At 37.3% G+C, this 16,915-nt stretch overlaps 1 protein-coding gene across 1 annotated transcript in view; it reads left to right on the forward strand.

Moving 5' to 3' along the window:
* Nucleotides 1-13,974, forward strand: part of LOC127661346 (MOB kinase activator 2-like) — a 16,550-nt gene extending 2,576 nt beyond the window's left edge. Inside the window, exons 2-5 of the mRNA XM_052151995.1 lie at nucleotides 6,041-6,192; nucleotides 7,986-8,082; nucleotides 8,408-8,532; nucleotides 9,800-13,974. Coding sequence (XP_052007955.1) covers nucleotides 6,041-6,192; nucleotides 7,986-8,082; nucleotides 8,408-8,532; nucleotides 9,800-10,032 — 607 coding nt within the window. The 3' untranslated portion in view covers nucleotides 10,033-13,974. The remainder of the gene's footprint in view (nucleotides 1-6,040; nucleotides 6,193-7,985; nucleotides 8,083-8,407; nucleotides 8,533-9,799) is intronic.
* Nucleotides 13,975-16,915: the final 2,941 nt, after the last annotated feature.

Genomic DNA, 16,915 nt, shown 5'->3' on the forward strand with positions numbered 1-16,915 from the left:
CAAAACTAAATTACACTGAAAACTAAACAAAACAAAATTAAACTAAATTTAAAAAACTAAAAACAAAATATAAAAAACCAAACCAAATTAAAAACTAAAAATTAAACTGAAAACTAAACAAAATTAAACTGAAAACTAAAAACTAAATTGAACTGAAAACAAAACAAAATTAAACTGAAAACTAAACTGAAAACTAAACAAAATTAAACTGAAAACTAAACAAAACTAAATTACACTGAAAACTAAAAACAAAATTGAACAAAATTGAAAACGAAATAAAACAAAACAAAATTAAACTAAATTGAAAACTAAAAACAAAATTAAACTGAAAACTAAACAAAATTAAACTGAAAACTAAACAAAATGAAACTAAATTTAAAAAACTAAAAACAAAATATAAAAAAACCAAACCAAATTAAAAACTAAAAACCAAACACAAAATGTAACTATACATTACCTATAGTTTATTTTTTTTGTTTAGTTAAAATTTCGTCTAAAAACTAGACGAAAAATCTAAACTAAACATTAACAAAACAAAATTAAACTAAAAACAAAATTAAACTGAAAACTAAACAAAATTAAACTAAAAACTAAAAACAAAAATGAACTGAAAACTGAACAAAACAAAATTGAACTAAAAACTAAACAAAACAAAACTGAACTGAAAACTAAAAACAAAACTGAACTGAAAACTGAACAGAACAAAACTGAACTGAAAACTGAACAAAACAAAACTGAACTGAAAACTGAACAAAACAAAATTGAACTGAAAACTGAACAAAACAAAATTAAACTGAAAACTAAAAACAAAATTAAACTGAAAACTAAAAACAAAATTGAACTGAAAACTAAAAACAAAATTGAAAACGAAATAAAACAAAACAAAATTAAACTAAATTGAAAACTAAAAACTAAAAACAAAATTAAACTGAAAACTGAACAAAACAAAATTAAACTAAAAACTGAAAAAAACAAAATTAAACTAAAAACTGAACAAAACAAAATTAAACTGAAAACTGAACAAAACAAAATTAAACTGAAAACTAAACAAAACAAAATTAAACTGAAAACTAAACAAAACAAAATTAAACTGAAAACTAAACAAAACAAAATTAAACTGAAAACTAAACAAAACTAAATTAAACTAAATTGAAAACTAAAAACTAAACCAAACACAAAATGTAACTATATATTATCTATATCTGAATGTTTTTGTTTAGTTAAGTTTAAATGAAACCATTTTTATTTTAAAACAAAAAATCTAAACTAAACATTTACAAAACTAAAAAATATTTTTAACTAAACTGAAAATAATCTAAACAACAAATAATCTTGCAACAATAAACTATAATCAATCACTCACAGAGGTGTTGGATTCATGCATGTGTGAGATGACAATGTAAATCTCCACCAATACAGGCGATTCTCTGCCAACTCAGGCACTGACGGTGTCTGTAATACTGTACTGGAGGATGCTTACATCAGTTATCTAATGCGATGACATTCATTCATTTCTAAAATCTACAAATACATTCATACATCTACAGGGAAAAAATGGCTTAAGTGTCCAAGTACTTTTTGGGGAAACTATACAAAAGTCAGATACACCACATCACTGTCTGTTTTTTATCAATTAGGGCAAGGCCATCCCGTCAAACACCCTCCACACACAAACACACACTATCAGTTATTTCAAGGTTGAATTCGGAGGTTGGCGCTCCCGTTTTCAGATTCCTCAGTCTCTGTGTAAACACATTCTAGGCCAGTGTGTTCCCTTCATGCGTGTGGCTTTTGCATACAGGGAAATTAGGGCTGTCTATGGAAGGAAGCTGCTGACTTTTAAGGATATTGTGCTCGTTTGCTCGCTAATGCGGACGGAAGACACGTGCACACACACGCTACATAATCACACCTGAAATGAACAACCCCGTGTGCACACTTTAGAAAATAAACTACAGCCATGTGTGTCCTTGTGTAACGCCACACTCTGTGTGTGTGTGTGTGTGTGTGTGTGTGGTCTCAAACTGTTTGCTGTGCGCCTCAGCAAAACTATTTTAAACAAATATTAACTAGCAGACAGCTGTACTGCGACAGAGAAATCATTGAAATTTGAGCGTGAGACCTGCACTCTGCAGCTTGCCAAATCTCCTTAAATATACAGTAGAGGAGAACGGGGCTAGATGTCACAGGGAAGTTGCCACAAGCGCTATATCTCAGTAAAAATAAGATTTGGAGCAAAATTTCAAGTGTGCAAATGTGTGTTTCCTCTAGCTGAGGTTTTGTATGTTCACTCTCAAGTTAGCCCTCTTAACTTTTACCCTCTGAAGTGAATATTCACTATTATCATATTTCTGGAATGGCTCAACAAACTAGCGAACATAAATCAAAGCACACCGGCATACATTGAGGCAGGGGTCAACTATATAACTATATAGATTTTGATGGAAAGGTTTAAATGTGTTCTTGGGGCAAATGTATTTTAAATGAAAGTCAGGTTGGGGCATGTTGTCACACTTTTATTGAGCCATGTGCCAGGTTTATCTATAGGTAGTTGACAATACATACTTTTGAAACGTTGTGAGATGCTAATATATATATATACACACACACTCTCCATCTAAATCCACCTCTAAATAACATTTTGCCAATTCTTTCATAAGCGCTATGCATGCAGGCATGGCCTTATTAATTGAGACCACATGGTGTATTTGTGCTTTTAAATCGACTAGTAAACACACAGTTAGTTTCAGTGTGAATGAGAGGCGTAATTAGTGTGGGCGTGGCTTTATTATAATAGAAATTCTATTTTAATTGCTTCAGAATTTTTGATCGTTACTTCATGTTTTAAATAGCTAAATTTAATTATTAAATTTATTTTATTAATTTAATGTAAAGATTAAATAAACGAATGTAAATGTTATATTATTGTATGTAAAAAATAATAATAATAATAATAATTGCAATAATTGTAATTAAATTAAATTCAGTAAAATTAAATTAAATATTGAGCAATTCAATCATATTACTGCTGCCTCAGTTATTTAAAACCAACAATCCACTAAAGGTCCCCAGCTGTGAGCCAAATGTGACAAAACCTTTCTATATATAGTACATATATTTAATAAATATGATATATATATATATATATATATACAGTGAGGAAAATAAGTATTTGAACACCCTGCTATTTTGCAAGTTCTCCCACTTGGAAATCATGGAGGGGTCTGAAATTGTCATCATATGTGCATGTCCACTGTGAGAGACATAATCTAAAAAAAAAAATCCAGAAATCACAATATATGATTTTTTAACTATTTATTTGTATGATACAGCTGCAAATAAGTATTTGAACACCTGTCTATCAGCTAGAATTCTGACCCTCAAAGACCTGTTAGTCTGCCTTTAAAATGTCCACCTCCACTCCATTTATTATCCTAAATTAGATGCACCTGTTTGAGGTCAGTTAGCTGCATAAAGACACCTGTCCACCCCATACAATCAGTAAGAATCCAACTACTAACATGGCCAAGACCAAAGAGCTGTCCAAAGACACTAGAGACAAAATTGTACACCTCCACAAGGCTGGAAAGGGCTACGGGAAATTGCCAAGCAGCTTGGTGAAAAAAGGTCCACTGTTGGAGCAATCATTAGAAAATGGAAGAAGCTAAACATGACTGTCAATCTCCCTCGGACTGGGGCTCCATGCAAGATCTCACCTCGTGGGGTCTCAATGATCCTAAGAAAGGTGAGAAATCAGCCCAGAACTACACGGGAGGAGCTGGTCAATGACCTGAAAAGAGCTGGGACCACCGTTTCCAAGGTTACTGTTGGTAATACACTAAGACGTCATGGTTTGAAATCATGCATGGCACGGAAGGTTCCCCTGCTTAAACCAGCACATGTCAAGGCCCGTCTTAAGTTTGCCAATGACCATTTGGATGATCCAGAGGAGTCATGGGAGAAAGTCATGTGGTCAGATGAGACCAAAATAGAACTTTTTGGTCATAATTCCACTAACCGTGTTTGGAGGAAGAAGAATGATGAGTACCATCCCAAGAACACCATCCATACTGTGAAGCATGGGGGTGGTAGCATCATGCTTTGGGGGTGTTTTTCTGCACATGGGACAGGGCGACTTCACTGTATTAAGGAGAGGATGACCGGGGCCATGTATTGCGAGATTTTGGGGAACAACCTCCTTCCCTCAGTTAGAGCATTGAAGATGGGTCGAGGCTGGGTCTTCCAACATGACAATGACCAAGCACACAGCCAGGATAACCAAGGAGTGGCTCTGTAAGAAGCATATCAAGGTTCTGGCGTGGCCTAGCCAGTCTCCAGACCTAAACCCAATAGAGAATCTTTGGAGGGAGCTCAAACTCTGTGTTTCTCAGCGACAGCCCAGAAATCTGACTGATCTAGAGAAGATCTGTGTGGAGGAGTGGGCCAAAATCCCTCCTGCAGTGTGTGCAAACCTGGTGAAAAACTACAGGAAACGTTTGACCTCTGTAATTGCAAACAAAGGCTACTGTACCAAATATTAACATTGATTTTCTCAGGTGTTCAAATACTTATTTGCAGCTGTATCATACAAATAAATAGTTAAAAAATCATACATTGTGATTTCTGGATTTTTTTTTTAGATTATGTCTCTCACAGTGGACATGCACCTACGATGACAATTTTAGACCCCTCCATGATTACTAAGTGGGAGAACTTGCAAAATAGCAGGGTGTTCAAATACTTATTTTCCTCACTGTATATATATATATATATATGGCAGAGAACTAGGGTAATTCTACAGTAATTATATTATATTTATAAATGTATAATAATTAATAATACATATTGTTATTATAATGTAATTACAGTGACAAGAAATAGTATGTGAACCCTTTGGAATTACCTTCATTTATTTTTATACATTTGTCTTAAAATATTTACAATAACATTTTTAAAAAAGTTACAATAATGAACAAACACTAATAACTAATAACACGCAAATTATTGTATTGTTCTTTTACATATTGAACACATCATTCAAACATTCACAGTGTAATTTGGAAAAAGTATGTGAACCCACAAACTAACGATGTCAAAAAAAGCTATTTACAGTCAGGAGTTGGTAAACCTGGAGTCCAATTAATGAAACTAGTTTGGAGGTGTGGGTTAGAGCTACTTTGACTTATAAAAAGCACTTAAACATTTTGAGTTCGCTATTCACAAGAAGCATCTGCTGATGTGGACCAAGAGATCTCAGAAGACCTATGATCAAGAATTGTTGACATTAGTAAAGTTGGAAAGCATTACCAAGTTATCTTGAAGAGTTTAGATATTCATCTGTCCACAGACAAATTGTCTATAAATGGAGATGATTTACTACTATAGGTACTCTCTCTAGAAGTGGCCGTCCAGCCAAGATGACTCAAAGGACACTGCAGAATGCTTAATGAGGTAAAAAGTACCCTAGAGTGACAGATAAAGACTTGAAGGAATCATTGGAACTGGTTAACATCTCTGTTCATGAGTCTTCTATACAGAAAACATTAAACAGGTATGGTGTTCATGGCAGGACATCATGAAGGAAGCCGCTGCTTTCCAACAAAAACATTGCTGCGAACCTGAAGTTTGCCAAAGACCACCTTGACACTCCACAACACTACTGGGAAAATGTTTAGTGGACTGATGAAACTAAGGTTGAATTGTTTGGGAAGAACACGCAGCACTACGTATGATGTAAAAATAGCACAGCGTACCAACATGTTAACATCATCTCAACGGTGAAGTACGGCGGGGGGAGCATCATGATTTGGGGCTGACATGATAGATTATAATGGTTTGAGTGTTGTTAGCATAAGCACATTGTGTTTGTCTATACTTGTGACTTCGATAAAGATGAGAACACTTTTTTTTTTACCAATTAATGCAGAAAACCAGCTAATTCCAAAGGGTTCACATAATTTTTCTTGCCACTGAGTATCATAGAAATTCCAGTATCATTGCTTTAGGATTTTTTTTAACTGTGTTTGTTTGTGTGTAACAGAAAAAACAACAGCCTACATCCAATCACATCTGCTGAGGTTAAACCTTACCTGCAACATCACTTCCTGTCCAGACGCATCACTGACGTTGACCTCCTGACCCTCTCTGCACTGCCACATGGCCTCGACCAGCAGGAGTGGATAGCAACAAACAGTGTGTCTTCAATCTCACTCACACACACACACACACACACACACACACACACACACACACACACACACCACGTGAATGCTATTTTACAACTGTTGGGTAGAGTTGGGTAGAGCAACCAGAAGTAAAAGTACAGTTACTTTAAAAATAAATAATAACTCAAGTACAACTAAAAGTAATGATGTTAATAATTACTTGAGTAATTAAAAGTATCAAATTAAAAGAATACTCAAGTAGTGAGTAACTAGTTACTTTCATATGTAACAATATACTGTGTTTAATCTTCAATATTCCATTAATGAACACATATTTAACATGTATTTCAGAGTAATAATAATAATAATAAAAGGAAATGTTCAATATTCACTTTCATGTTGTTCCAAACCTTTATGACTTCCTTCCTTCAATGCAGAATGTTAGCCTTATAATCACCATTTACTTTCATTGCATTCTTTATTTACACAAAATAAAGAAAGTCACACTGGTTTGGAACAACATGAGAGTGGGGAAATGATGACAGAACATTTATGGCTGAACTATCACTTTTAAGGGCACTTTAGAAGTTAGAAGAGAAGTTTGGAAACCAGTTTCTTTTCATTATTACAGTGAAAAACGCAAACAATATTCCACCGGCCCAATCATACATCACGCTGAATATAAAGAAGCAAGATCATGCTTTTATTAAATGGCAACCTTTGCTATTTCACAGCGTTTTAAAGTCCTAAATGATTCGGTTGCAGTATATTCAGTGTAGACAGAATTGATATCATTAGTTCTGTCCATTAAGGGTAAACTGCACATTATCTCTGTATTTGGAAGCATGTTAGGCTTATTTAAGTTCAGAGCTTGTTCTCTGTTGTCCATTAGAAATACGAGCCGCATCTGTCAAACGCAAAGTTACTGTACGGTGTGCACCAGTAGTCACACACGCACGGTATAGACAGAGCAAAATGCATTTACACAACGCGGATGTTTACATGGATTTATATAGTAGGCGCTGATATAAAAATGCTTGCATAGAAACTGATGTCTTTAGCCCACAGTTACAGAATCACACCGAAAATGTCCATCACCACAACTCAAACAAGCTCACGTTATCACAATCGCCAAAACTCGCCGCAACAAGTTTACATAAGTTGGAGCTGCAATTGCAATCCTGAAATATCCACTTGTCTTGGTGTAAAATTAGATCATTGAACGATTAATGAGTTTGTTTGGCGCACTTGCTGCTGCTGCCACGAGCTTGACCCGAGTGAGAGCGCAACTGTAAGGTTCAGAAATCTCTCAATAAATGATGCATTTATTAAAACGTATTTAAACAAAAACAGAAATGTAACGAAAGGAGCGTTGCCCATGGTAACAAAGCAAAAGTAAATAAAATGTCATTCGAAATTTACTTGAGTAAGAGTAAAAAGTACCCACTATTAAACCTACTCTTAAAAGTACCTTTTCTCCAAACATTTACTCAAGTAAATGTAACTGAGTAAATGTAGCTCGTTACTACTCACCTCTGCAACTGCACACAGCCTAATTACAAACATACGAAATTGTATTATCACACTCACAAAAGTGCCTAGATGAGACTAATTCAGCGGGAACATTTAAAAAATATTGTATCTAACGCTAACGTATGTATAATGTTCAGAAGTGCATTTATTTTGACTATCAGCATTAAGTCTTTTGCAGCTTATTCTGGCCAAGAACCATCCACTTAGACACAAACAGACCAACATAAACATGCAACTGGACACAACAGTTAAAACTGCGTTAACTCTCTGTCTCACCATCTCTTCCAGCTGTCGCATTCTTCCAGCATGCAACTCTCCTCATCAGCTCTCTGTCTGATTTCTGCTCCACAAATGCATGTCCGACTGCCAAAAGCCCTGGAAACATGTGAGGAAAACACACAACAAACTAGCATAAAAATTAACAAAATGAGGCGATATCAGCTCATACTCAGTACCATGTAATGTGTGTACCCTGGCAAAATCTTACCATTGCAACTATAAATTCTACCATAATACCAGTTACAGCAATAACATTGAAAAATTCATATGGGATCTTCAAACAGTGTGAAAAGCTTTTTGATGACAGTGGAAATACCATAACTATACTAACTATAGTAGTTTGGTGTAAACTACTATAACATTGTAAATACGATTATGGGATGCATTCAAAATGAGTCATGAAGTATGGATGTATTCATATGTGTTTTCAGTTTGTATGAATGGACGGATGAACAGGGGAAGAAATTAAAGTGTTCAGCGACACTCTACATCGATTACGCCATGTCCTACATTCAGCAGTTGCTTACAGACGAACGCGTGTTTCCCACCAGGGCAGGTATGATGCTTAAACATTCTGTAACACTTTACAATAAGGTTTCATTTGTTAACATTGGTCACTGTTAACCAATGAACTAACAATGAACAATTGTATTTCTATTATCTAACATTTACAAAGATTAATATATGCTGTGGCAGCTGTGGCTCAGGTGGTAGAGCGGGTCGGCCACTAATGGTTTGATTCCCGGCCCACATGACTCCACATGCCAAAGTGTCCTTGGGCAAGACACTGAACCCCAAGTTGCTCCCAATGGCAGGCTAGCACCTTACATAGCAGCTCTGCCATCATTGGTGTGTGTGGGACACTGTAAAGGGCTTTGGTTAAAAAGGCGCTATATAAGTACAGACCATTACAATGAATACAACCTTAATGTAAAGTGTTACCAAAATTTCTACTACTAAAACAAAAAAAAGATTTTAAGTGCATTTAGAAATGAATGTCATAAATTAAATGGCGATTAATCTTACAAAATGAATTGTTATATTCTATCAGGGCCGTTTGTAGCTATTAACAAAGCAAAGTCTTGTATATAGTTTTTCAATTGTTATTTCTAGTCATTTTTTCATTTTGTGGTGTTAATAATAAAGTCCAATTTGTTGAAGACAGTATTTTGGGGTCATTCCTCCATTATCTAAAAGCAAAAAGCCACTCAAGGTCATGAATTGTACCCAAAAGTGAGCTAAATCTGACAAAACATCCTTTTGAAGACATTCAGGAGTGCTTTCAGCTGGGAAATCAACTCAGAAATGAAGTAAATACTATAAGATTAAAGGAATATTCTGTGTTCAATACAAGTTTGTGGCAGAATATTGACAGAACAAAACTACATTTGGACTTGTCCCTCCTTTTCTTTATAAAAATAAATAAATAAATGGGTTACAGTGAGACACTTGCAATGGAAGTGAATGGGACGATCCGTAAACATTTTAAAAGTATAGCCACAAGACAAAGTAAACAATATGCATGATAACATTTAATGCAAGTGCTTTTATCAAATTATAATCATCACATTTCTGCCTTCAAACGCTCCAAAAAATTGGCCCCATTCACTTCCACTGTAAGTGCCTCACTGTAACCTCGAAACGCTGTCGATTGATCTCAACTTGTATTGAAAACCAAATATTCTTTTAAAATTAAAAAAATGCAAGAAAACTAAACACGTGGAGGGTTTGGAGAAAGGTTCGGCTATAGTGACTATACTTATGCACTGTAGATGCCAAGTAAATGTGTGTGTGTGTGTGTGTGTGTGTGTGTGTGTGTCTAGGCTCATCATTCCCTCCTGGATTCATGTTCCTGATTCAGAAGGTCTTTGTAATGCTCTTCCGTACTCTGGCTCACCTGTTCAGTGCCCACTACCAAGATGCCATCGCCATGGACTTACACCCTCACCTCAACACGCTGTTCACACACTTCATTACCTTCAGTCACGCATTCAGATTACTGGACCCAGCAGAGACCGCTCCAATCGATGACCTCATCGCTGGGCTAACACACTGAAGACACGTCGGCCCGTCCTAATTTCGGCCCTCAGCCCTTGCGGTCCTCCTTCGAGTCCACACTTTTGTGACACAATGCAACAGGCTTCGTATAATGGACATCGAGGGTGCATTTCGGACGACAAAGAGGGCTATTTTTTATCCTTAAAATGACAAATGGGACACTCTATGGTCTCATGGACTTCTCGGACACATGGAAGCAAAGGCCACAAGACCAAGTATGCCATTTAGCACTCAAAATAAAGACTTGAGACTCCCGTTTTTTAAGACACATAAAGATAGGGATTCTTTTTGACATCTTGACTGAACATGACTAGTGTGCGCCAATCAACTTCAGACTGGTCTGGGATTGGACGGCACTGGACCCCGCCCATACATGATTTTTCAGTGCCAATGGTGAAGATGGGCACTATTCTCTTGGGCCAATTGCCAATGTTGCCTTTTAACAAGTGCCTATTCTTAGCAAATCACACTGGTAGCGATCAACTGTTATTGGCCAATTATGGCCACATTCTTTTTCGATGCGCTTCCCAGCCACAACATTTGAAAACACGATTTGACGTCTTAAGCTGGGTGCATGGTCTACGATTTTTATGGTAATTTACATTGACTGAATGACATGATCCCAATGAGATCTTGGGTAAAAGCCATGACACACGGTGCAACATTATGTCAGACTATACGATACACATTGACGGCGTTGACTGGATGTTTTGAGTCATCTGGCCATCTTGTGAGCGGTCTACCTGCACAACTGCAATGCATAATTTCGGACACTGTCAGAACTTTTTTAAAGGCTAATTTATACATACTGGGTGCCTAAATATATATATACACATATATACACATACAGATGTGCTCAAATTTGTTGGTCATCCTCCACAAAAATCAAAGAATGCCCAATTTTCCACCATTGTTTATTCCATATTGAATAGAAATCAGACTTTAGATTTTTTATTCAACATAATATTGTATATAATAACAACAAATAAAAATGGCATTGACAAAAAATGACGGGACCCTTAACCTAATATTTTGTTGCACAACCTTTAGAGGCAATCACTGCAATCAAATGTTTTCTGTAGCTCTCACTTTTGGCCCGCTCCTCTGGACCAAACTGCTCCAGCTATCTCAGGTTTGATGGGTGCCTGCTCCAGACTGCAAGTTTCAGCTCTTTCCAAAGATGTTCACTTCAGAATAGTCCAATATTTTGTTCTCATCCATTCTTGGGTGCTTTTAGCTGTGTGTTTTGGGTCATTATCCTGTTGGAGGACCTATGACCTGCGACTGAGACAGAGGTTTCTGACAATGGGTAGTTTCGCTCCAGAATGACTTGATAGTCTTCTTCCATGAAGCCCACTTTTGCTCAAAAAGCGACGGATGGTGCGATCAGAATCTGACGTATCTTCACCTTGTATCTCTTTGGCAGTTATCCTTGTGGGATACCAGGGTCCACCAGGGAGGTGGGATACATTTCCATGGACCTTAAACTTCTTAATTTTTGCAACTGTTGTCACAGGAACATCAAGATGCTTGGAGATGGTCTTGTAGCCTTTACCTTTACCATGCTTGTCTATTACTATCTTTCTTATCTCCTCAGACAACTCTCTCCTTTGCTTTCTCTGGTCTATGTTCAGTGTGGTGCACACAATGATACCAAACAGCACAGTGACTAATTTTCTCCATTTAAACAGGCTGAATGACTGATTACAAGATTGTAGACATGTGTGATACTCAGGGACGGATTACAGACCGGGCCAATGCCCAGGGGCCAGTGACTACCAGGGGGCCCTTGACTACCCGGGGGTGCCCTGGGCTTTAAGGCTGCGTGATCTAGTTTGGTGATCCCCCCTGCTTGAAAACCCTTTTGGGCATGAACAACAAACACCTACCCCCCAATCCCCCCTGCTCATCAAGTTGAGCATGAACAATGAACATCCGGCTCAACAACTTTTGGGTGGAGGGGGGCCCCTTGGAGATAATTGGCCCCAGGGCCTTTGCAAGTCATAATACTTTATCTATTCTAAGGGGTACCAACAAATGTGTCCATGCCATTTTAGAATATCTTTGTACAATAATTCATCTCTATTCACAGCTTCTTTGCTTTATTCTATGACATACCAAAGGCATGCAAATATACATGATAAAATAGCTTTTAATCACTTTTGAGGAGTAATGAAGCATAATGTCAATGAGCTGTAAGGGTACCAACTAATTTGAGAACATCTGTATACTTATTTCAGCTAAAACTTCTGACATTTTTGTTCTGCAAAGACGTTTGGTGAGTGATTGAGCGAGTCCTTGAAATTCTTGGCCTAGGAGAACTCAGCTAGTCGCAAAGCGTTGATGATTGGTTAAAACAATGTGTGTGGTTTGGACGTGACGTTCTTTATTTTCCTCAACGAATACATTTAGAAACAACGCTATGCGTAGTATAAACACAGTTTTGGACAACAGTCTCAAGACAACTCATAATAATTCTTTAGAGATGGCGAAATCGTAAGATATCGTACGACTTGGCTCGTGCGAAAAGGTACGTCTTTTACACAAACCAATCAACAAACAGAATTTCAATACTGGCACCAGATTTTAGCTAGCCTCCAATCCAACGCTTTATTAAAAGCAAGTAAATGTCTGAACTCCTCCCTGATAGCACACATACATCACTCAGACGTCTATTTGATGTGTGCGTTAATATTGTTTGCTCACCTGCAATACGTCTATAAGACAAATGCCAATAAGGATATTTCGCCTTTGAGACGTTTATGATTAAGAATGTTTGTAAATCTGATCTTTAAGATGTTTAGCAGATGTTAATTAGACTGTGATGCTTTTCAGATGAAAATATCTAAACCTGACATGCTATCTGGGATTCCATATTTATTTATGCAATACAAATGACTGATGTACAGTATGTCAATAACCTTGTATACACATCCCTCATCCTGTTCCAAACCCCAAAGCTTTCTTTGTTCCATGGCACACAAGTTATTTTCCTAGTAAAATAATGCTTAAGTGTAGGGTTTGGGGCTAAAAATCATTATAGTATCATTCGTTGGTTTGTTTATTTTTCTCTGTGCAAGTAAAAGTTGAGCCATCTCGTACGATCTCTTACTTGATGTAGTTTGTTTCAGAGAAAGAAGTTTGGCGTCTTCCATTGTATAAATTAGGCTTTCGCCCTGCTACACCAGACGAGATGCGTCAAAAGCAAATAGGCTCTGTTATAATCAACGAAGCGGTCTACAGTGGAAGCGTCCGCGTCACGTATCACCGAAAGTAAACAGATGCCCCTTTGCTATTGCTGATGGGCTGCAGAGCTACTCCAGCCACTTGATCATCCTGTTGGTCTGAAATGACATTATTTTACTAACTAAATCACACATTTGAATCTTTATGCTTGTTACATTTTTATATAACTTCTGACTTCACTATTAAAGCGTTGACGTTTCTGGTCCTGTCTATGTATTTATATAACATTGTGTGACTAACTACGTTTATGCAGTTATAGCAATAATAACATTACAATAATAATTATATACTTGTTTATATCAGTGGATTTCCGTTGAAAACACCTGATGTAGATAGGCATTGTTTCTCAGTGCTAAGAACGGTTAGGCTTAAGTAGTCAATCTTGCCTAACCAGGGTTGGGGAGTAACGGAATCAGGGGCGGATTATGACTTGCAAAGGCCCCGGGGCAAATTATCTCCAAGGGCCCCCTTCAAAAAGTTGTTGACTGGAAGGGGTGGGGTGCGGGGGGTCGTTTTCATTGTTGATGGGTATTCGAGCAGGGGGAAATCGCCAAACTGGATCGTGTAACCTTAAATCCCAGGGCCCCACCGGGTAGTCAATGGCCCTCGGGCACTGGCCCCATTGGCCTGGTCGGTAATCCATCCCTGAACGGAATACATGAGGACGTAAAATGCATGTGCTATGATATGTAGATCCAACAACCTCTTAACTATTTTCTTTTTTTTTTGGGGGTGATGACGTCAAACAAGTCCACAAGAATACCAAAAAACGGACATTAAAAAACAGCCCGAGTGTAAAAGTTCATCGCTAAAAAATTGGCTGTCGGTGAACATGTCACACTAACAATACATCTGCACAAATACGTTTAATTCCATCTCATAAGGTCAATGTTTCCCAAAGAATACCATCGAGGGCGTTTTAAGGCACGGGTTTACTCAGACCATGTTTACACCTAGTATTAAGGCGCTCTTTCACTGCATCCAACAGACGATAGACCGGAAGTCATTCATTTCCAATGGAGCGTCGCATGGTGGGCTGCATGGGGTTCCGAACATCTCCAGATGCTACAATTTTGGATACGATTTTAGCTTCGGCTGTGATGAAAAATGTCATCTTGTGCGACTGCCCGACCAGATGTGGTGTATTATTTCAAAGCTTTCGGTGCGAAGTAAGAAACGTCAACAGATTTTGTTCTTTGTGCTACCGATTTCTGAATTCTGGTTGTCGTCGTGCTGGAAAATCTAGCTCCTGGTTAACCATATTGCCTTTCATTTGCCCACTGGCAAATATGAACATGCTCGACAGACATGGACTGGTGCAGACGAAATTTGCATCTTGCATACCGTGCGTGAAGATGCGGACAATCAAAGTATACTTTGGGCTTTAGAAATGCTCAGTTTTCGGTGGAGGAATACGCTGTTCTACTGTGCATGTGAGGAATAAAGGTAGCAAAATTAAAGCATTTTCTAACAAAAATGTTTGAATCAAAAACTGATGATTTCGCCCTACGACAAGAGAAAACTTTTACCATCCCTGAAAGTAGTATAGCGAAATAAAAGGTTTCGTTACACCGTGTACCAACCATAAGAAACGTGAGAATGCGACAAACAAGAAAAGCGTTTCCACATAAGTTTGGATTTTTGTCCAGATGCTGAAGTCAGTCCCCATTTCTGTGGTGTCTCACGGTATACCCACTGTGAAATCACATTGGTCCAAAATCCTACAACATAAAACATCAAATACATTCTGAATGGCTTTGATTACATGGTTAGGGGATGGCATGAGAAATCAATTAAAACGCCATGTGCTACGCTGGCTAACAGCGTTGCTAACGAGCTGTCAAAACAAATGGTTCATAAATCAAGGTCATTTTTTCAGCAATTTAAGTAGCTACACTAAAATCATACTGCAATAGCTATAATACAATGTTGGTTATCTTGTATTGATTGTCTTACATTGGTTTGTGGTCATCACCGCCCATGTGAATGGTCCCAACTAATGTTTCTGTTCATTGTTTATGTATCTAATGGACAGAGAGAGAGAGCTTGGGTTTGTATGGGAGAGAGATCAGATTTTCCAGAGCATTCATAAACGTACAGCCCTTAGGATATCTCAAATATACACATGAATACACTCACAAAAACTCTGTAATTCTGTATATGCACCAGTGATCTGGTTTGGCTGGTTCCTAACAGGAATTGGGTGTTTGTCCAGCCCACATAATACACACATATATACACAAATAAGGCTGTTATCTTGTGATCTTGTTATCTATCATACTGTAGTGTCTGCTATTTTTTTTTAAAGTGTGAGACGCAGTACGCAAAAATAAACATTTCAAACAGTAGTATGCTACATTCACTGAACAGCCACAACATTAAAACCACCTGCCTACTATTGAGTAGCTTCCCCTCGTCAAAACAGCGCCAGTCCGCATCTCAGAACAGCATTGAGACGATGTTCTTCTCACCACAATTGTACAGAGTGGTTATCTGAGTTACTGTAGACTTTGTCAGTTCGAACCAGTCTGGCCATTCTCAGTTGACCTCTCACACCAACAAGGTGCTTCCGTCCACAGAACTGCCGCTCACGGGATGTTTTTAGTTTTTGGCATCATTCGGAGTGAATTCTAGAGACTGTTGTGTGTGAAAATCCCAGAAATACTCAAACCAGCCCGTCTGCCACCAACAATCATCCATGCGATTATCTAATCAGCCAATCATGCGGCAGCGGTGCATAAAATCATGCATATACGGGTCAGAAGCTTCAGTTAATGTTCACATCAACCATCAGAATGGGGAATAAATGTCATCTCAGTGATTTGGACCGTGGCATGATTGTTGGTGCCATTCAAACAGAAATGTAGCACACTATGCACAGTATACATAGTATACAGTATACACTACATTAATAGTATACATATTGCAGAAATAGAAATAGTATGGTGTTATTGTGAACACAGCCAAAGTGTCAAACCTGTGAAAATAGACATTGTACGTACATGGGTTTTTCCAGTAGAGAGCAGCAACAGGCAAATCTTTTTAATCAGGACCATTCCCAACCACCAGTACACCAACATTCAGTATTTTGAAGTTCACTACCATATATAAATATATAAACAATGTTGATATACATTAGACATGTGTTCAATAGATCCAATCCATGTTCAATGGAAATTATTTATTGTTAGAACGGTGAAAAAGCCAAATATTTTCATATCCGTTCATCTTATTACATATTTTTTTAACAATATATTATTGTAAAATTACATTGAATTAAATAACATAAATGTAAGCTAACTATCAGTTAACCAACTAACTTTTAGATTTTACTGTAGCATTTTTACATTTTTTAATATTCAGAACATATAAGATGGAACAACTGCATACAAATCTACGATTTGGGACTGATTTTAATAGGATTATGATAATAAGATGAGTTTATGAGGATAACCATTTCTCAACAATGTTCTTGTGGATGATAATTAAGACAGATATTTGAACAGCACAAATATACACTTACACAAACAAGCAGACAGCTCTGTCTGAGGTAACTGAGGCATGAATTGAAGTATATCCTGTCTGACCTATGATGCAGAACTCACACACTCACTCACACACACACGCGCTCATAT

Source organism: Xyrauchen texanus, chromosome 21 (assembly GCF_025860055.1).
Source record: "Xyrauchen texanus isolate HMW12.3.18 chromosome 21, RBS_HiC_50CHRs, whole genome shotgun sequence".
In the NCBI taxonomy this organism is placed as follows: Eukaryota; Metazoa; Chordata; class Actinopteri; order Cypriniformes; family Catostomidae; genus Xyrauchen; species Xyrauchen texanus.